At 34.3% G+C, this 22,471-nt stretch overlaps 1 protein-coding gene across 1 annotated transcript; it reads left to right on the top strand.

The window, feature by feature from the left end:
* Window positions 1-18,369: 18,369 nt before the first annotated feature.
* On the top strand, window positions 18,370-22,028 carry LOC131035160 (dihydroflavonol 4-reductase). The gene is made up of 6 exons (XM_057966805.2): window positions 18,370-18,541; window positions 18,724-18,893; window positions 19,550-19,750; window positions 19,846-20,005; window positions 21,184-21,373; window positions 21,567-22,028. Exons 1-6 carry the CDS (start codon window positions 18,418-18,420, stop codon window positions 21,706-21,708), a joined length of 987 nt encoding a protein of 328 aa, XP_057822788.2. The 5' UTR covers window positions 18,370-18,417; the 3' UTR covers window positions 21,709-22,028.
* Window positions 22,029-22,471: the final 443 nt, after the last annotated feature.

The following is a 22,471-nucleotide window of genomic DNA, read 5'->3' as shown; positions in this document are numbered from 1 at the left end:
CAATAAATCAATAAAGCCAAATAAAATAAAATGAAAGAATAAATAATTAATTAGCAATTAAATATAAAAGCTTCAATAATTAATTCCAATAAAACAATTTATTTAGTAATATTAAACTCTAAATAAATACTATTTATTAGTTACACATTAGAATTCTTAACATTATTAATTAATTAATTACCACAATAAAACCAACCCACATAATAATTAAATAAAGATCACACGACGACATAGCCAAAATACTAGAATTGACCAGATATTGACTAGGCCTAGAATGTGATACGACATTATATCATTCTCCGTTTTCAACTTGCCATTGAGATTAGAGACACACTCAGACCTGTGAAGTCAAGTGGAGTCGATGTCTAGTACTTGCAATCCTGCATAACACCAAACGCCTTTGTACAACATACACACACACACATATATACATATATGTATATGTGTATATATATGTATACATATATACATATATATACATATATATACACACACACACATATATATATATATACATATACATATATGTGTATATATATGTATATATACATATATATACATACATACATATATATGTGTGTGTATATGTATACATATATATACATATATATGTATATGTATGTATATATACATATATATACATGTATATGTATATGTATATATATGTTGTACATAGACGTTTGGTGTTATGCAGGATTGCAAGTACTAGACATTGACTCCATCTATATCTATATCTATATATATATGTATATGTATATCTCTCTTTATATATATACACATACATATATAATACAGTCACAAAGTAGACATACTGGTGGAAAGAGAATCACAATGTCACACCCTGCTTGCAATGAGTGGTATGACATCGTCCCTTCCACACACACAGTAACAATACATCATAATGAAGACACATCATCAATAACATCAATGACATCATCATATCCAATATAATCATGATGTAAAGTTAACACATAACATGATAACATCATAAATAAACCTAAATCACTGAATACACATAAATATCCAAATATTAATCTCAACATCAACATATTCCATAATGCATCATCATCCATATAAAGCATAATGTATCATCTCTCAACGTGTAATAATTGTCATCCACTAGTATCAACAAAACATAAACTAGAACCATAAGCATCTACCAAGAGTATCATAAATGTATCTCAACAAGACCATGAATGTCTGACAATGCATCAAAATAAAAGTGTATCAAGGAGGGACACTACATTTTCAAAAAATATTGCCCTAGAGTCTTTTTTTGTCACCCTCTCCTAATACACAACTCGTGTTGAATATTCTAGACAATTGAGAGGTGGGGGAGGGGTGAATTAGTTGTATATTAAAAATATATTATAGAGCCAATACAGATTAAAACTCAGAATACTTAACCAAGAATAGATATGAACATGAAAGAACACACACATGAAACACCAAATATGACATGGAAAACCAAAGGAGGGAAAAACAATGGAGAATGTTAGTTCTCAATATGAAAACACATGTTAGGGTGACATCAGTTAGGTGATTTTTTATAAAGATGACTCACTGGAGGTGGACTCACTGCACGACTAAAACCGCCATTAAAAAGAGGGTTCACTGCTCGGAGGAAGAATCAAAGAATCCACCACAAGGGCACAACTGCCACACTTGCTGCAATGCTGAAAGAAACCTTAGGCTCATTTTCACCAATACCAAACATCATCAGCATACAACCATACTAATCAATGACTTCATATCAACAATGATAGATCTTCCTTTTACAATCAACTTCCTTCTATGAATCCTTCTATATTTATTTCATTACTACCATTCTTTATTTTATGATCTCCAAAATAGATTTTCCAAGTCAAGCAAGGAGATAATAAAACACGGTCCAAAATAGGTCTTCACTAAGCATTCTCATGATGGAAAATAATGCGAAGTGGACCACACCACAATGCAACAACACATTATCCAACGTTGGAATCACTGGACCAAAAGATAGAGCATCTGGGGTCAACCGGACTAGGAAAGAACATAGCCAAAAACACATTTCCGGAGCACATCAACATGTGCCAAATCAAAATAACAAAGATACATGCATGAGTAGCATAAATCCAAAACCACAATAGGAGAACCGAAAATATGGAGCAATGTGGAACTCTGCAAACTCTACCAGACAATCATCATCACTGCATAGACTTCTAAAGCACAACTTCTGGACCACCAAAAACATGAGAGTATAATCTCAAAGAAATATCCAACAACATGCCAACACATCATGAATATATTTGCAATAAGTCAGAAAAATTTGGAGCAAAACCAAACACTTAAATACAGAATCAATACATTGACATCAATGACAACCATAGTGAAACATCAAGAAACTTCACACTTGCAACAACCCAAATTTAAAACCCCCCTATTTTCACTAGATCAAAATATATTGTCCCCTATTTTTTGAATATTAAACCCCCCAATATGAACACACATGATATCATATTGGCTAGCCAGTAAAGCCTCTATGATATAAAAGAGAACCAAAATAAAATAAAATAGAGATAGAAATCCCATACAACACACCTAATGTCTCAATAATTGTACCCTAATGATTATCGTAACGGTTATCAGTTGTTGTAAATGCCTTGTGTGATCTCCATGTATCCCTTTCTATAATCTCATAAGTGGATTTCTCTTACTAGGTCCTAAAACCGATCTCTAAGAATGCTAAATGGCTATGTGTCCATGTTGATCAAAAGTGAAACATCCTCTACTACTATAACCATGTTCTATAAATGGTGCACTAGAATAATGGAAATTGCTTCTACTAGAACTATGGTGCACTCTGAAAGGGGTGACTAATTAGGATTTAAATATTACCCCTTCCCATGATGATGGGGAGGGTGACATTCTCTACAACCCTACCCTTTAGGAGTCTTAAAGGATCTTTGTATTTTCTACTATTGTTGTCCTATTTTAGAAAGTGTCGAATGTACCCTATAAGATCCTATGGGCTGAGACCAAGTGCCTCTCACATCCAATCTTGATGGAGGTGCACTCCCAATCTGAATTCTTATTTTCCCTCCATACCCACTAGCAAAGTTTGCCTCAATAAATCATTCCTTCTCTACAGTGATATCCAATGTCTTGGGCTTGAAAATCCTAATATCACCACTTATGTACAAAAATTGAAGTCCCAAACAAAATGTTGCACTAATGCTAGCATATTGCTTAAGCTCAAAGAAGTGATGCTTATACTGATCAATAGTCATAGCCATCTACTCATGGAGCTCATTGGTATGCCTCTAACAATAATGTTGTAAAAGGAAATGTGCATGGAATATCTCTAAGAAGAACTCCCATGTTATCGTGAAGAAACATTGAGATGGAGCTTCTACTCCTCTATATGCCACCATGCAGAAGAAAAATTCCTAAGATGCATGATAGAACAACAAGCCTTGGTATTACTGTCATAAGGATGCATAGAAAAGAACCGATCTAGATCTATCAACCGAGTCTCTACAAAAGTAAATCTGCAAGAACCATCAAATGTGGGTGGATGTGACCTAAGAAGGTCTCTCATGAATCTTGCAAGGATACTATCCTCATCCACCACTTCATGGTCTCTCCTACAATGTTATTCTTCATCTCTCCTATGGTCGACTCTAGAATGACAGTCTCTGAGAACACTCTCTCTCACAATGTTGATATAGGAAGGACTCATCATGCTAAGATACCTTCTATTGAGGTCCCAAATGGGTTATGATCTCTTGAAGTAAATTAAGCACCTATGAAACCCCAAGCACACCATCCTAACCTCCCCTCTAATGCTTTGTACATTCTTCCTCCTAATTGGCCCTTTGATTAGGGTTAATTCAGACACTATGTTGGGTAGCACAAGTTCGACCATGACCATGATCCTTAAGAGGCATCCTTCATAACACAACATTGCATAAATTAGAATAATCATAAAAATAACTATAATACATGCTAATGAAATGGTTATACAATGATAAGTATCATATAATATAGTATAACAAACACACGCAACTCATGCCAAACATAATGATCATATATACACTAGAGCTCCTAGCATATGAACATGGGGTATTTTACCGTATGTAATGCCCAACTAAGAAAACCCTAAGAATATTAGCTAAATACACCTAAGAATATAAGGAAATTATTTTTTGAAGCATTTAAGTATAACATATACATTACAAGAAATTTCCCAAGCTCAAACCTCAAGAATACAACAATAAGATAATATGTGACTCTACACAAGCAAACAAATCCCTCAAAAATATAAGGAAATGTCAATGAGGTAATTGGAATCATACAAGACGCTCCCTAAAGTTACAAGTTTGATTACACAAATAAGACCTCCTACTAGGTCCTAGGTGTCATTGACAAGCTCCGGCAAGCATCGAATCACACCTGAACACCACTGCCACCACTCAAAATTACAATAAACCAACTCAAGATGCCTCTAGGGGTTCCCAAACACTTTGATCTTTGATACACATTTGACTTGGTCAAACTGATCCTCTGAACATGTGGAAATATTGCTAGATAAACAAGCTAAATTGGGGTGCCAACAAAGGATATAAAATTTCTATTAGAACGCTAGCACACCTAGAGGAAACTAGAAGGGAATGAAATTTTTCTCAACTCATGCAAGTTTCCTCAACTTACACTAGTGTCCTAATTCTATGTTATTTTCCTTTAAGACTGGTAACCCACGTTGTCGTCCTTTGAGACATCTGTATAGGGCAGTGAGCTTCCCAATTGGACAATATGGTTTCTTGGACAACCCATAAATGTTGGTGAAGACAAAATACATTTATAGCACCTGATATCAGATAAATTGACAAAAAGGTTGGAGACAAGATGTGTAAAAGTGTCTCTTGGTCACTAGGTGACACCTATAAGCATAGATGAGAATCAAGTGGACCCCAAATTTCCCTACACCATTTACAAGACTCTTATAAATACCATATTACCTTAACATCACATTACGACACTTTTCAAAGAGTTCTAGATTGTCCTAAACATGTCCAGATTGATTCTAAACCATACTAAGCTTCACTAAACCCATCAAGACTACTTGACAACATTGAGAGGTGACTAAATCACTCTCCAATATAACTTAAGATGCATATTGATTCACTTTAAGGTATAAATTGAAGTTTTCATATGAATGTAACATATATAAAATGATGATAAATTGCAAATGAATAAATATGCATAGATAATAATTATGAGCTTATCACAAAGGTGTGTTGGCAAGAGAAACTGCACAACTAGTCAGGTGTTGTAATTGATGGCAACCCAAGTGAGTGATCACATCCGCATTGGATGATTTTATCATACCAAAAGTCAAATTAATGATTTGCTCAAGTCCGACAAGCCTAGAATAGCGCATCTAATAGTGATCAAAATTTTGGTCCAGATTTCTTTCCAGGCTACTATTTTGTGTTGCAGATCTAAGGGAACGTAGATAGATGTATGGAATACCCTTATTAAAAAAAATTGGTCTATGGTGGTAATTGGTATACAAGTTAGAATCCTCTAAACACCATTTGTTGGTCTGCCAATGGATATCTAGCTGACTTGTGTAGTTGATCATTGTGCAGAATTGATGGAGCAGTTTTAGTGTTTGGTTTTGTGATCCGGGGAATTTGGCCAACATTTGGGAAGTGTGTGGACAATTCCTTTTGGTCCACATAAGCATTGGAACTCAAACTCATCTGACGGTTCATACACATTGGAAAAATGTTCTAAGTCTTGATAAGAAGACTAGCGATGGATATGATTGCATGTTGTAGATATATAAGATCGATGTAATTGATCATTTTGAGTACGCAATAGGTTGTATGATCAATTGTGCATAATTTTGTGCATGCATAGGACAAAGATATATGCTCTGGATTCATATCAGAATAGTGTAACAGATCAATGAGAGATGAAGTGTAAGAAATCAAGGTATTATGCTTAACTAAAACTATTATTAGGCATTTGTAGATGCTATTCCTAGTTCATTCACTTCAGTAATTTGTTGTAATTCATTTGTAGGCAGTGAGCCTCTCCTTTTGTGCAATGAGCTCTAGGCAATGTGCCTGAATACATGTGCATTCCCATTCTAAAAATTGTATTTGAGTATACATCTTGTGGGTTTTATCCCCACCATGGTTTTTCCCCTAATAGGGTTTCCATTTATAAAACATGTGTGTTATGGTGTTGTGGTTGTTCATTTTATGTTCTTGCATCTTTCTTTTAATCAAATGCATTAAATGGTTAAAGGAACAGATTAACAATATCAAAGTTTGCAGAACACTAATTCATCTCCCCTCTTAGTGTTCCTTGATTCCAACGATTGGTATCAAAGCTTAGTTCCTCGAAAGAAGTCTAACATCTTAAGGAAGATCGAAGAAGGTGGTTCATTGGATTTTGATAGTCTGCATCAACAACTCCTAGTTGCACTAGATGATCTTGATTAGTCCAAAGCTGAGGTCCGAGAATTGCAAGGAAGTCTTAAGGATGTTGATAATTTCATTCAGTAATTGAAAGAGAAACTGAACAAGTCTAGGGAAAAGAGAAAGGAACTTTGTGAGAAGATAAAATAGAAAGAAAGAAAAATCATGGAAGATGATCACTTGAGTCAAGCCTTGAAGGAGAAGACAAAAGAATGTGAGAAGTTTGCAAAAGGCAATGCAGTCCTGAAACATGAGATGGAATCTCTTGTGATGGGGTTGACCAAGGGAATTGAAGGAAGCAAGAAGAGTGAAGATAATCTTACTCAGCCCTTGAAAGATATAACTGATGAATGTTACAGAATTGATTGTGAGATTGGCCAACTGAAGCTTGACCTGCAAGAATCCAAACACCATGAGGAAGAGCTTTAAAGGCATATTGTCTCTCTTAGGGATGAAATTGTGACTACAAATGAGTACAAGGAGAAGTTCCAGATTAGCTCAGCTAAACTTGATGTGATGCTTGAAATCCAGAGGAAGGAAGATAACAAGCAAGGTCTTGGATTTGAGAAAGGTGAAAGCTCTGGATCTAGTCAAAGCAATCCTAAGCCAGCAGATCAGAAGAACAAACCTAGAAGCTCTCTGGTAACACAACCTAATGCTCAAATGTATCCATCCTTCAATGGTAATTGCTTTATTTGCAATAAATTTGGTCATAAAGCTATTCAATGCAGAAGTAGAATGAATCATAATGGTCAATCTTTCTCTAGTCAATGTTTTAAATGCAATAAGTATGGGCATAAGTTAAATGGATGCAAAAGTATGATGAATAACTCTTTCAATAGAAGGAATATTAGTTGTTATGCATGCAATAAGTTTGGTCACATTGATAATCAATGCAGATCAAGAGGAAATCAAGGGAATAACATGTTTGGAAAAGGAAATGTTGTATGCTACAATTGCGACAAATTCGATCACATTGCAAAATTGTGCAAAAGCAAGGATGGGAATAGGAATGGTCTCAAAGACAAGAATAAGAATGTGCATGCAGATGATAAAGGTAAAGTGAAAATAGATGAGATTAGGAATCAAATGAAGAAGAAATGGGTAAAGAAGAGTGATACCAATATAGGGAATGGGTCCACACCTGAACCCGATGCTGCAAATTCCTTCAAGAAATGATTTAAGACCTCTGGCCTAGGGGGTTTTCAAGAAAATCCTATTTCCCCCTGCTAGCAGTTGGTACTTGAATTTGGCAGGTTGGAAGAAGTTGTATTAGGATATTACGGATGATTTGGGATTATTTCCGAAAGAATTTGAGTAATTTTGAAGATCCGCAAATGAATTTTTGTGAAACAGTCTAAGAAAACAAGGTATCCAGAAGGTTTAGCACAAATGCATTTATTACACCAAAAAGTTAGATATGCGGACGATAAAAGGCAACTTAACTCTCTTATTTGTCACTTTGCATTCGAGAGAAAAGAGGTTGAGAGCGCTCTGTAAGCATATTTCCGAGAAATTGAAGTCGTAAGAAGATTTTCGTGTGAAACCCTAATCAAACGAAAAAGGTATTTGTTTGTGAAACTTTTCAAGTTAAAATTTCTAGAAATGGCTACTCCACTGGTTGTTGATATCACTGAAATATCTCACCCCTAGCTCAAGAAACATCCATTTAAATCAATAGAAGTAGATCTACTAAGTGCATTATCTTTTTTTATGTATGGTGTTCTTCATGTCGAAGATATTATGGCTTACATTCATACAAATCTTGAAGAGTTAGGGAGATCACATCTATTAAATCTCTACTCCAAGCAGTTGTTAGTTGATGATTTCAGAATCAAACTAGAATTCAAAGTGTTGGAGGAGAAGAATTTTGTGCAGTTTGTCAAATTCCTGATGTTCAATGAAAATGAATGGGTTCAGTATGTGCTAAGCAGGATTCATAATGATTTTATATGCTTGAACAAGTCATTTATGAGCACAAAGGATGCAATTAGAATTTTGACAGGTATGTGCCCATTCAATGATTTGCCTACATTGAAATCCATGAAGAATCAACTTGTCACTAACACAATCGGATCAAGATTTGATAAAAGGGCAATGAAAATCAATGACATACTTGAGTATGATGTGAAATTTTCTTCAATGGTGATTGGCTACAAAATATACCACTCCAATCGGGAAAACTCTGTATCTGGTATTGCAATTTATGTAGCCTATGAAATGATCAAGGAAAACAAAGAATATGACCTATGTGAGTTGTTTCAGAGTGAGTTGATGAATAATTTGACCAAGATAAAGCAATATAAGAAGAATGCATTCAAGTATGGTACTTTGATCCTATGTTTGTTCTTTTATTTCATGAATGACATTCTGGAAGTTGGCTATGTTCAATGGGCAAGTGATAGACCGATGGCAGTTCAAATCAGAGAATTGTTATACAACACTGGTGATAGTAAGACACAAAAAGTTACTCTTTGGGGTTATTTCAAAAATTTCCAAAGTGTAATGCAGAATAGGGAAAGGACTCCTAAATCAATTGTTGAAAAATATCAAGATACAATATGGATCATACCTATGGGGTATGAAGTAGATGCTCAGATTTTAGATATGTATGCTCAACATTTGTTGAGTAAACCATTAGATACCTTAGAGGAGAGATCGACCTTTCCTTCTCGAACTGGACCACTTCAAGAATCCTGAGATAGTCCAAAAGGTTAGAAAATAAGTAAAGGAGTACACAGAGAGCATTGGCATTACAAAAGAAGCAGTCTGGGAGGCAAGGAAGAGAACCTAGCAAGATGGAGAGGAGAGGCCAGTCAAGGTTGAACTAATCGGTTCAAAAGCCTCTACCACCAAGCCAAGACAAACTAGAAGCTCTGCATCCTCCTCGGGTTCTCATAAGATAGCCAGCTCAAAGAAATATCAAGCTAAATCATCTAGAAAAGGTGAAAAGAGGAAGAAAGAAAAAATATCTAAGGTGTATGTCACTGTGAAAGATGATGAAGAAATTGAATTAGATGAGGCTATCAAAGAAATGAAGTCCAAGGGCACTAAAGCATCAAAAGTCTCTAAGGACAAGCCCTTTAGTGAAGTGAAAGCAAGCAAGAAAATGAAATTAGATGTAGATAAGCCTAGCATGTCAGTCCATGATGTTGAAGAGGCTATAATGGTGCAAGGTAATCTTAAACCACTCTCAATATATTATGACAAGTTTGATGATGTCGGTAAGAGGACACTTGAAGAAGCCACAGTTAAATATTTGAATATTCTCAATAGGGTTCTTGCAGAAATAATGTTTAAAATTCCTAAAGTTTGTATAACCTTTAAGAGATGAGAAGAGGTAGTGCTAAAGCAGAAGATGAAAGATTAAAAGAATGTGTGTTGGTAAATATGTGCCTAGTGATAGCTGTAGAGGAAGTTAATAGAATACTCAAAGAAGCTAAAAGGGAGTTTAGAAGAAAAACAAAAATAAATAAGCTTATGATTGGACAAATTGATGAAGTGATCAAAGAGATAGAGAAGATCTTGAAGCCAATTCTGGAAAAGAATAAATATGATGCTGTCTCATTTGTTCCAGAAGTGCAAAAAGTGCAATCAAAGGTTGATCAAGTTGAGGTAAATGTTTCCTTTGTTCTGGTAGAGGAAGGTGTGGATAAAGAGAAGGGAGGAGAGTTGAATAAAGATGGAGAAGAGACAGGAAAAGAAGATAAGGTTGAGGATACTCAAAATCCTTCGGATCAATCAAATCAAATGGACACAATGCCATCTATGGAGACTCAAGCTCCAACTGATAATGAAAGTCCAAAGGAGGTCAAATTTGAAATTGACTTAGAAGTCAAAAAGGTTGAGATGATTGGCGTTGTCTCTGAAGCAAGAGACACTACTAAAGATGTCAAGGACTTCCTTGAGAAAGATAAGTTGGAATTGGATGATCCATAATTGACTCAAGGGTCTATCAGTTTGGCCATACTCTCTCCAATCCAGAAACTAAATTTTGTATCTTTTGCATGGGCTAAGGCAAGAGAAGAGATCCGGAAAACTCACATGGAGGAGAGTGAGTTGCTAAGTCTTTCATCTAGTATCTTAGAGAAGATAATGCCCTAATATGTCAAGGACACATCTGATTCTCCCTTCGGTCAGTTTGAAGAGCCTAATCAACTATGTAAGTACTCACTTTGAGTCTTTAGAGAAATCAACAAAAGTTAGGGCCCGAAATGAGTTTAATGATAAATATTCAATGAATTGAAGAAGATGATTACTAATGATAGGAGTTTGTTAGACACTTGTATAAAAAGTATTCAAAATACCTTATCTAAAGGAGGCAATATCTACAAATCTTGTTTGTTATCTTCTAAATTTGTTGAAGATATTGAGAAGCAAATAAAGGAGAATGAGAAGCAATTGGCAGATATCTCTCAGTCTTTTGATCCTTTGATCATCTCTATAGCTAGTCAAGAAACTCAAGTCACATCTTTGCTTAACAAAATTAAGAGCCTGATGCATGATAAGGACAAGATCATTGGTAGAGTTGGTGAGCTTCTAAGTCTAATTGCTCCAAAATTGGATACAATGCTTAGTGCCTTGAAGGAAGCCCAAGATGCCATGACCACAAATGATCCTTCAGATCTTCAATCAACGGGGACGTAGACATTTATTTTTAGTGGTCTCATATCAATTTTGGAGTGTCTCAAGAAAGGTTGGGATAGTCATTCGAGGTCATTGAAAAACATTTTTGTAGATATATTTAAGTTTATGTAAGTTAGAGATGTATATGTGTACATATGCTGCTATATATAGACTTTTTATATGATTTTTTGGCATGTGGATCCCTACCTTTTCCATCGATGTCAAAGGGGGAGTGTAGGATAGTGAAAAATGTAATATTCATCTTAGGGGGAGTTTTGGAGTTTTTGAATTTTGAGTTTTTGAGTTTGGCAGTGTATACATATGTTGGTACTGATTTTGGCACTTATTTATTTTTCACTAAGTATTGCCATCAATGCCAAAGGGGGAGGTTGTTGGCAAGAGACATTGCACAACTAGTTAAGTGTTATCATTGATGGCAACCAAAGTCAGTGATCCCATTTGTATTGCATGATTTGCTCATACCAAAAGTCAAATTGGTGATTTTCTCAAGTCTGACAAGCCTAGAATAAAGCATCTGACATTGATCAAGATTTTGGTCCGGATTTCTTTTCAGACTACTATTTTGTGTTGCGGATCTAAGGGAAGGTAGCTGGATGTATGGAATACCATTATTCTAGATTTTTGGTCTCTGGTGGTAATTGGTATGCAAGTTAGAATCCTCTGAGAACCAATGTGGTAGCCGAGGCATAAACACACATCACGAGGAAATCATCCTAATTGTGAACAATGGGTATGGTTGGGTAACATAATAAACAATGTTCTATCTCTTGGAACCACTGCCAGTGAATTAGGTATGCTTAGACTTGCGGAGCCAGGTGTTGTCAATACCTTGTACCAACATCACTCAACAAACATTACAAGTACCTATACATTCTCATCATAGTTGAAGCATATATATGAATATTCCCCAATCAAGGTCACATAATAACATTAATAGTACAAAATACATCATCAAGTCGCCATAACAATAATCAATGTGCCATGATGTAAATGCATCATCATAAGTATAATCAAAATATCATCTTGAAATCATCTCATCATAGCATCACAAGTATAACCATCTACAATGATTATTGTTAGAGTAATCTTTTATTAGCTAATAATTATTTATTTAATTATTAGTCTATTATACTCTATTCTTAAGCTAAACTTAGAAATCTTATAATTCTTTAGGGTTTTCTCCTTTAGGGTTTCAAGAATCCTTTTATAAGGATTCTCTCTTTGTATTTTACATAACAACTATAATTATTGAATTGCATTCTTGTTGCACAATCAATATCACTCCTCTTTTCTGGATCTCTGAATTCTGGCCTCCATAGTTTTTTTGCTTCTCTCCTTCTGTGATAGGTTTGCATTCAGGTGACCTTTTGGAGTTGTAGAGTTGATTTTTCCTCAACTCCAATATGGTATCAGAGCTCTAGATCTGCATGCAGGTGATCTTTGGGAGTTGTAGAGTTGATTTTTCCTCAACTCCAATATGGTATCCGAGCTTCAGATCTACATGCCCCTGTTCTCTTCATGAGAGATTTTGGGCCTTGTTCTTAAGATTTGTGTATTTGGGGGTTTATGCAGTTGTTTTTTTTCATTTCTGGGGGTAGCTGATTTTTGGTACATTTTGGTGCCAAACAGTTGGATTCAGAAGGCTAATTCCATGAATTTTGATATATAATTTGCTTATTTTTAGTGATAGGGGCATCTAGGGCATGATTTTTTATTGGCACATTTTTTGAGGCACAAAAATCCGTATGGCTGCTTCAAATGCATCAGAAAATTTTCATCAAAAAATAAAATAAAATAAAAATCCCTCTTTATACCCTCAAAGAGGGGTTTTTTTCTTTTGGTCGTAACTTGGTCATATGGAGGCGTTTTTTGACAAATCTTATATCGTCAGAAAGCTCTTTCCGAGCTCTATCTAGATCTGGAGGTTTAAACTTTTGATTTTTCTTTTTTGATGGCATTTTTTTTTCTTTCAAAGCCAGAGGTTCTTTTTTGCACTCTAAGAGACATAACTTGAGCATCCGAACTCCATTTTTTGAAAACTTTATATCGGTTGAAAGCTTACTCTGACATCCCCCCTTAAGATGAACTTGGGAATCTTATAATTCTTTAGGTTTTTCTCCTTTAGGGTTTCAATTATCCTTTTATAAGGATTCTCTCTTTGTATTTTACATAACAACTGTAATTATTGAATTGTATTCTTGTTGCACAATCAATATGACTCCTCTTTTCTGGATCTCTGAATTTTGTCCTCCATAGTTTTTTTGCTTCTCTCCTTTTGTGACAGGTTTGCATACAGGTGATCTTTGGGAGATGTAGAGTTGATTTTTCCTCAACTCCAATAATTATCAATGATACCTATTTGATCAAAAGATTATAACTGTAAGCATGGTGTACCACATGGATGCCCATACAAAAGGATAGTCATACACACAATCCAAATGTATCATATACAGTATCAATATCATATCAAAATAATAATGACATAATGCAAATGCAGGAGGCATTACATCCACAACCATGAGCTTTCAATGCTCAACATAAATCACATCAACAATATCCAAGGATTTCAATCTCGCGTATCTATAAAATAAATTCAACCCACAAAACATTCATCACAGCCCCATAAGCCTTCAAAACCCTTTAATTCCTTCTAACATATTCCCACAAGCTTGTCAAGATAAGAAATCAAAAAATAGAGGAATACCTAGGACTAGTTAACCTCCAATTCTCATACCAAATATTGAGAAATATATGGGTTCTAATACCAAGGATTGAGAAATTAAATCTTTATCCAAATAACCAATAAAATCATGAGGTACAAGTCTCACATTGTAACAACATAAAATTTTGTAACTTATATTCAAGTTCAAAAATTAAGTTGTCTTGATATGGAATTATCATGTTTAGATCCATCTTCTTCATGATGTTAGAAATCAACGAACATATCATGCTTATCAAAACTACCTTATGTGATCTTATAGAAATAATAAATAAAACATAACATCACCATAAGATAGAAAAATGAGACACAAATTAGCACATAAGAGCATCACATAACACAAGATTTACATAAAGAAACCTTTGCAAGAAAAAACTCAACCTAGAAGAGAGGCCAAGTATGCATTATCAACAAATAAATGTGATTACAATACATTCACTTCCAATCTCTTCTTTTCCTCCAACATAACAACACATGTATATTAAATTAATTAAGATAATCACCTAATTAATTATCTAATAAGGTCCTTTATTACTTTATTGCACTTAAGCTAAACTTAGGAGTACATCTCTTTTATTAGATTGAGCTATATTCAGCACATTTTGTCTCATTCATTGCAATGCAGAAACTTCAAAGCTCTAATTTAATTTTATCCTAGGGTTTTCTTCAAGGATTCCATCTTGATACTTTTATAAGTGTTCAACGTATTCTTTGTAATCTAACCAATTTTATGCACTCAATTCAATATAAGAAATATCTATCACGTTTTCATGGATCAATCTCTCTAAAGTTTGCATAACATCAATCATGGCTTCTTCTATTCATATGTGTAGGTTTTTTCGTTGCAGATGATTTTTGTGAGCTATGGGACCTGCTATTGACTCCAACATAGTATCAAAGCAGTAGTTTTGTGAATTATTGACTGTTTTCTAAGAGATCCAACCTTGAGAAGACAAATTGGCCAACCCTGGAGAAAAATGATTTTTATGTTTTGTTTGTAGAGACATGAAAAAACATTTCAGTAGCCATCAATTTGCAAAAAAATATCAAATTCTGTGAAAAATGTAAAAAAAAAAATCATCTATAACTTTTTTTCAAGAGAAAAATAATTTCTAAGTTTTGTTCACATCCACAAGAAACCATCTAGGTATCTATTATTTGTTGCATGCTATGAGTAAAGTTTGCATAAATCAAATCAAAAGGGTTGTGTTTGTTGGTTAATGACGAGCTAAAAATTGTTGATTATCAACTAGCTAAATTAGCCCATTTTTAAGAAAACCATAACTTGGGCATACAATGTTGAAATTGGATAAACAAGATATTGTTAAAAAGTTGTTTCTAAGCAAATTTTAGTGGTACTAGTCTCATTTTTTTTTTTTTTTTTGGTTCTTGTTATTCTCAATCAAAGTCAAATATTGACTTCCAACTTCCAAGCTCATCTCTTTTTGCTAGTGTCTCCAATTTTTGTCATTCTTGCAAAATGAGAAATTTGATTTAGAGCTCTTCTGATCCATTCATGTACTTTTTCTTGAATACCCCAAGTACATTTTATCCATTTTTTTATTTTTTCACTTTTTAGTCAATTACTTGGGCATTTTGGCTCTTGGAAAGGATTTGTTTGTGGGAGATTACTTTATTTAATGTACTTTACAAGCACTGAGATTATTGGGGTCTATTTTTTTATTTGAGGTATCATGCATTTTTTTTATCCTTCTATTATTATCCTGACAACTTAGAGTAATTATTAAATCTTGGTGCGAGGGCATCTTGACACATCTCAAGTGGTTTCATTTTTCTCCTTATCTATAAGAACTCGTCCCCAAATAAGCCATATATAGGGGTAGCTATGCTTGGAGGATCGTCATAAATCATGTTGTAGGAATTATTTTGTATAGTGTTAATTTTGACACTATGTGTGCTTTATTAAAAATTGTCCCCGCACGCTTTGGATTAAGAGATCTATGAATACCCTCATATCTCTCCATTTCTAGATGATCTTGTAGTAGATTGTCTCATTCTCCTTGCACATGGAAATTGTATGCCTACAATCGTGGTGCTTTTGAGATGCTTGAGTTGATCACATGTATTGCATGTTTTGATGGATCAAAGGCTTGTTTCTCAGTTCTCACTCTTCATATTGAGACCTCATTTACATCTATTATTTCTGATCAACTTGCCATTCACACATGCATGACCCTTATTGATTCAGTAAAAAAGAACATTCATCTTCCATACATAGCTACTTGGGATTTGTATCTTGTAGTGATATAATCCTTGTTTATGGAGTCTCATATTTCAGATTTGGAGGATTGTCTTCAAGGCATTCATCTCCTCTTTGTTGATAGCTACATCATAGGTGTTAGCCCATCATATTTTTTTCTTCTAGTCATAGTTACTCGGCATTCATCTCTTCTAGACATAGCATCCTTATTTTTGGAGTCCCAAGTTGCAAGTTTGGAAGATTATCTTAAGGACATTTATCTCCTCTTTATTTATAGCCTCATTAATGATACCATCCTATCTTAATTTCTCATGGAGCTTGTTCTAAATCAATCTTCACAAGTTTTAGGATCAGTATCATCTCATTTTGATATAAGGACATTTGACCAGTTTTCAGAGGCACACATCATTTAGATTTTGATTCATGATTCTTATATTTTATGGAAATGGATTTTCATATCACCAATGGATCTATTTCTTCCTAAGGGGAGAAATGTTGTTTGTAGGAAGTGGGACCTTGATCTATCTTCAAATGTTCACCATTGACCTAGGAGCTACTTCTTTATGGGGAGATTCCTATCCTCAATTTCTCTCTCCAATTGGGAGAAAATGTATTGTACTTTTGTAATAGAAGTATTTTATAGGGGGTCACATTGAGTCCTCCTATCTTTCTTTCACTAGTGCAGTTATTTCATTTTCTATCTTTTGGAGAGGAGTTTTCACCCATGTGGTTTTCTCCTTTTCTCCAATTATGAGAGATTGCATTTATTTATACATTGGTCATCAAGCCTTGTTGTTAGAACTCATACATTCATGCATCCATCATTGTACCTATGAATGACCTCATTATGCCTCAACACATCCTTGTTTCTACATAGTAACTTTACATTCAATCGTTCCTCCTTAATTCTACATCCAAAGTGTCATTTATATAGACTTTTAAAGAGCTCTAAAATACCAAACAAGGCATTCAAAGAAGGATCATCATTTCAAACATTCCCAACCCTTCGATTACCTCCATAAAATGTGAAAAACATCGATTTTGGTTTGATACTTTCCCTCTAACTTGAGTGCCCAAACTTAGAAGATAAACATTACATTAAATGCAATAAATGATGCAATACTAAGATACACCTATTGCCTCTTCAAAGTGCCCACTTGGAGAAGCCCATATGTCACCCATTTGTCCTCTTTACATTTCATTAATTATTTCATTCGAAGCATCCATATCTGGGAAAAATAATATTAAATAATTGTGTCTACAACCCACCTTTACTGCTACTAGTGGAAGCCATCACCCTTATGAATGTATTAAAAACAATAGTTAGAATAAATATGATAAATTATTTTCTCAATACACCCTAAGTGCCTTAGGACACTTTCCAAGGATGTTGGAACCATGACATAGGATTTACAAGCTAGATGACACATTAATCCTAACATATCCCCGTGGGGCTCAACTCTTGTTAACCTATTCTCTACGCATACTTTTTGGAGTTCTCTTTAAAAAAATATCCTATTTAAGTGTTATAGCCAATTACATGCATTTTCAAACTTAGAAATGGGTATAACATTTGCCAGAGGATCAAAATTCATAGCTCATGGAAAACCCTAGGCATAAACTTCTAGGGTCACTTGTTTAATGGAGCCATTGTCTAGAGTTGTCAAACTATCAACACCAACAAAAACTATTGAGTTGATAGAGTTTAAAGTTATACAAAGGACAACCTAAAAAATTGCAACAAATGCAAAAGATTACAAGTTTCCCTATGCTAGAGGCATGGTGTGACATTATGATGACCAAAAAAACCTCAAACAAAGACACAAATCCTAACTGAACCAAATCTCATTATTTTATTTTATATATTATATTTTAAATTATAATAAAATATTAATGTTTAAAATAAATGTTTTATTGTATTTTTATGCATATTTAATTTACGTTATAAGAAGCTCTGTACTAAACTGAACACCTTGATTAGGTATATATATTTAGGGCTGATATTTTTTGTTTTCATTTCAGGTAATCCAATATGTTTGACATGTGGTAGAGATTTCAGTTGGAGCAAACATGTGGTAGAGATTTCAGTTGGAGCTTTCTTAATAAAGTTATGCATCATGGAAATGATTCATTGATTACAGGTGTTAATTAGGTGGCTGCTTTTTGAAAATCGTTAGTGTTCATCTAGTTGTTGGAAGGCATGTTGATTTTGCTGGGTATGGAGTTCGTTAATGAATGATAGTTTTGTGATGTTAAAGCAGGAAAAAACCGTGGGCACAACATGAATAAATAGAACTTATGTCCCTGTTGTAATTGCCATTCTTGTACCTTCTTAGATCAGCACCAGATAACATAACATGGCGACCTCCAAAGGAAAAGGGCCAGTTTGTGTGACTGGAGCATCAGGGTATATTGGTTCTTGGTTAGTTAAGAGGTTGCTTGAGAAAGGATACACAGTTCATGCCACTGTTAGAGACCCAGGTACCATCATGTTTGATATATATTCTATTTCATTCTTAGAGAGTAGGATAATATGTGCTCTAATCTGGAGCATAATTTTGATGTTTTGGGTGGTTTCATATGCTGTAAATTAGCATCCTGAAAAAGAATTTTGTCTATCTTTCCTTTGGTTCACTCATTTCTACCATGCACTTTTCTTGTAGAAAATGAAGAGAAAGTGGGTCATCTGATTGCGCTTCCAGGAGCAAAAGAGAGGCTCAAGGTGTTCAAGGCAGATCTGAATGATGAAATGGCATTTGACGATCCCATCAAGGGTTGTGAAGGAGTCTTTCATCTTGCTTCTCCTGTTACTTTAGCTGATAATGCTCTTCAGGCAATAACAATCTCAGATTTTCTTACCATGATTTTCTGTTTTGTTTGATTGTTGGAATTGTTAAATCTTTAAGTGATGGAAAAATATGGTGTTATATCATTTTTTTTATATAGGTTTATAAGGTTTTTTTTTCAAAAGTTGAACAATCTATTTTTAAAAACTGATAAGTGAATTTTGTTTAAGTCAATTGATCATAAATAAGATTGTTTCCAGAATCTTTATGTAGTTTGTAATCATTTTTTTTTAATTGAATCTTTTAAAATAAATTTTTAAAATCATATATCATGATTTTTCATTAGAATAAAATCTTGACGGGGATCATACATGATTAATAAGAATTTGATGAAGAATCATGTTGTATGATCCAAAACTTCTATTCTCAATCCAATGAAAAAAATTATAGATTTAATTAATATTCCAAAGCTATTTAAATTTTAAAAGTTTCTAACAACCTTTAGTCCCCCACTTCCAATGAAATTCTCTATGGGTTTGAACAACATTTGTATGGCGGATACTGTATAAATCATTAAACCCAAGGTACCAATATATTTAGTTAATTTACTAACTCAATAGGTTTTGTCTTCTCTACCGAATAAGTAATCATTTCAGAACTATTTGAAACTAAATTCTGATTACTTAATGTTATGTGCATGCAGGGTGAAGTGGTTGCTCCAACGGTGAGAGGCACAGTGCGTGTGCTTGAAGCATGCAAGCGAGCAGAAACAGTGAAACGCGTAATATATACGTCGTCTGTTTCAGCAGTAAGATACACAGGCAAACATACACATCAAGACACACTTGATGAGTCTCACTGGACCTCCATTGATTACTGTAGGAAGACTAAGATGATGGGTTGGGTGAGCTTCATTCAGTCACAAGGAGGAAGAATGCTTTGCATCATCTTTCGTAGCATCCTTGCAGTTGGTAAATCTTAAACTGTTTCTTTTTGCAGATGTATTTCGTAGCCAAAACATATGCAGAAGAAGGTGCAATCAAATTCGGGTCAGGCGAGAATCTGGATGTAATTAGTATTCTTCCCTCCGTAACACTTGGAGATTTCCTCACCCCGGAGGTACCCGGTAGTGTGGCTACTGTCATGACTTTACTGAAAGGTTGGTCTAGTTCATACCTTGATGATTATATAAATGTTAATATGTGTTTGTGTTTTTGTTTGTGTTTGTATTTGTGTATCAAGAAATCGATATCGGAAAGGTATATGGATATTTATGTGTATATATGTATATAAAGAGAGAAATTAATATCTATAAGATCCCCAACATGTATTGAATTATAATTTCTATTCATAAGACAAGTTTAAAGAACATATTCTAAGCTTCTAGTTGTTGATGTGACTTATCCGAAGTCATACTAGTTTCCTTCATAGGACCCACCTATATGTATATGTATGTATGTATTTAAAGAGAGAAATCAATATCTGATAAGTTTGGCAACACGTATTGAGTTATAACTTCTATTTGTAAGACAAGTTTAAAGAGAACATTCTAAGTTCTGAATTGTTGAGGTGGTTCATCTGAAATCACACTAGCTTCTTTTATAGAACCCATCTATTAGTACAATTTCAGATGAGTGACTTAAACAAATCAAAGCTTAGAATGTGTTGCTCAAACCAAAATCTGTCCATCCACATGAACTGCCCTCCACTCATACAAAAGCAAATCCACATTCTAAGCTTTGATTTGTTGATGTGCGAGGTTCTTTGATAGGACCCACCTATATGTATATGTATGTATGTATATACAAAAAGATAAATCAATATTTGATAAGATCCACAACATGTATTGCATCTGTTTGTAAGGCAAGATTAAGAGCACATTCTAAGCTTCCACTTGTTGAGGTGGCTCATCTGAAATCACACTAGCTTCTTCTATAGAACCCACCTATTATAACTCGTCTTTTTATGGTATGAACCAATCCCAATCAATTATAGGGCTTTGCTGCCTTACCCAAACTGCCTTGACACAATTGATCAGGGTACCCAGGTCTAATAGCAATAGCCATTCCTACTCGTATAACTGGGTCATGCAAGGAGTCTTGGGTCATGTCCCTTACTGATAGAGACATTGAATCTGAAAGAAGCGTATATGTATTTCCCATTCTCTCAATGCTCTGAGATGAGTCACTTGAGTCACTTAAACAAGTTAAAAAAAAATATGTTGTTTAAATCAAAATCTCTGATAAACAAAAAAAAAAATCCTGACTATTTAATCTTCACATGTATTCTCACCACTGACTATTCAAGCTTTTCTCATATATTTTCTCTGTTTGACAGGAGAGGAGGAGCAGTATTCCTACCTTCCACGCATACCATATGTGCACATAGAAGATGTAGCAAGAGCTCACATATTTCTGTACGAGCACCCTGACGCTAAAGGCAGGTATATTTGCTCTCTCAAGGATGTTCCCCTCGAAGAAGCTGCACACCTCTTTCAAAAGCGCCATCACCTAAATGTTCCTACCAAGTAAAAGAACTTCCCTGCTTTCATACCATCTCATAACATATTTTTCAATAATTTTTACTATATTTCTCTCAAGGAAACTGTATGTTGCTGCTCTTCACTGACAACCATATCTGAACAAAATTTTCCTAAGAATTATGATTTATCTACTTGAGAATTTTCATTAAAATCTTGTATATACATTACTTGAGTGCAGGTTCGAGAACCTTCGTGAAGATTACTTATATCCTTGCATGGACTCAGGAAAGTTGAAACGACTCGGGTTTGAGTATAAATACACTTTGGAAGACATTATCGATGATGTCGTTCAATCTTATAAGAAAAGAGGCCTACTTTAAGTTCAGTGGTTTGCCAGCATTAGTTCCACATTATCGTTCTCTTATTACTCATTCAATAAAATTCACAGTGCAGCATTCATATACATGAGAATGTTGGACGGTACACAATCAAATCATATAATTGTTAGAGCTGGACTCATATATAATTATGTTTAACTAGCTAGATTATAAGGTTGATATACATTTTTTTCTTGTTTGATCTGCTCTGTTCTGGTTGGAGATCCTTTCTCGGGCTCCCTTTAGAATGGTTGGTTCCTTATATCATTATAGAGGTTATTTGATATGGTCTGGCCAGAGATACTTTCTGGTTTGTTTTTGAATGGTTCTTTGTTTCATTTTTGGACATTTAAAAGTTATGTCAAAGCTTTTTTTTAAAGTTTATATGCTGTATTATGTTCTATATTGTACACTTTGTTGGAGGTCATCTTTGAATGTGTGATTGTTTATTCAGAATATAATTTTATTATGTGGAAGGCACATTATATTCTTATATGGATATATGGAAGAACTCATAGATCTTGGAGTGTCTAGAACTTTCATGAGCTAGAGGATTCATGAAGATATATTTCATATGATCCTCTATATTATTGTACATAATTTCGATCAATGCATGTTTATTGAACACTCTCATGTAATAATATTGAATCTCAATATGCTTTGTCCTACTATGAACTAATAGATCATTTATCATTTGTAGTGCACTCTTGTTGTCATGGTAAAACAAGGTAGCTCCATTTTGAAAATCTAGGTAAAATTCCTTTAA

This window comes from Cryptomeria japonica, chromosome 11 (assembly GCF_030272615.1).
Source record: "Cryptomeria japonica chromosome 11, Sugi_1.0, whole genome shotgun sequence".
NCBI lineage: Eukaryota > Viridiplantae > Streptophyta > Pinopsida > Cupressales > Cupressaceae > Cryptomeria > Cryptomeria japonica.
The sequence above is the reverse complement of the archived record's forward strand: the minus strand, read 5'-3'. Positions and strand labels throughout refer to the sequence as shown.

Excerpts from the sequence above, each read along its gene's own strand:
- LOC131035160 (XM_057966805.2), top strand. The coding sequence starts at position 18,418 with ATGGCGACCTCCAAAGGAAAAGGGCCAGTTTGTGTGACTGGAGCATCA. Across the intron at positions 20,006-21,183 it reads TGTCATGACTTTACTGAAAG|GAGAGGAGGAGCAGTATTCC; the intron begins GTTGGTCTAGTT and ends TCTGTTTGACAG. Across the intron at positions 21,374-21,566 it reads CACCTAAATGTTCCTACCAA|GTTCGAGAACCTTCGTGAAG; the intron begins GTAAAAGAACTT and ends ACTTGAGTGCAG.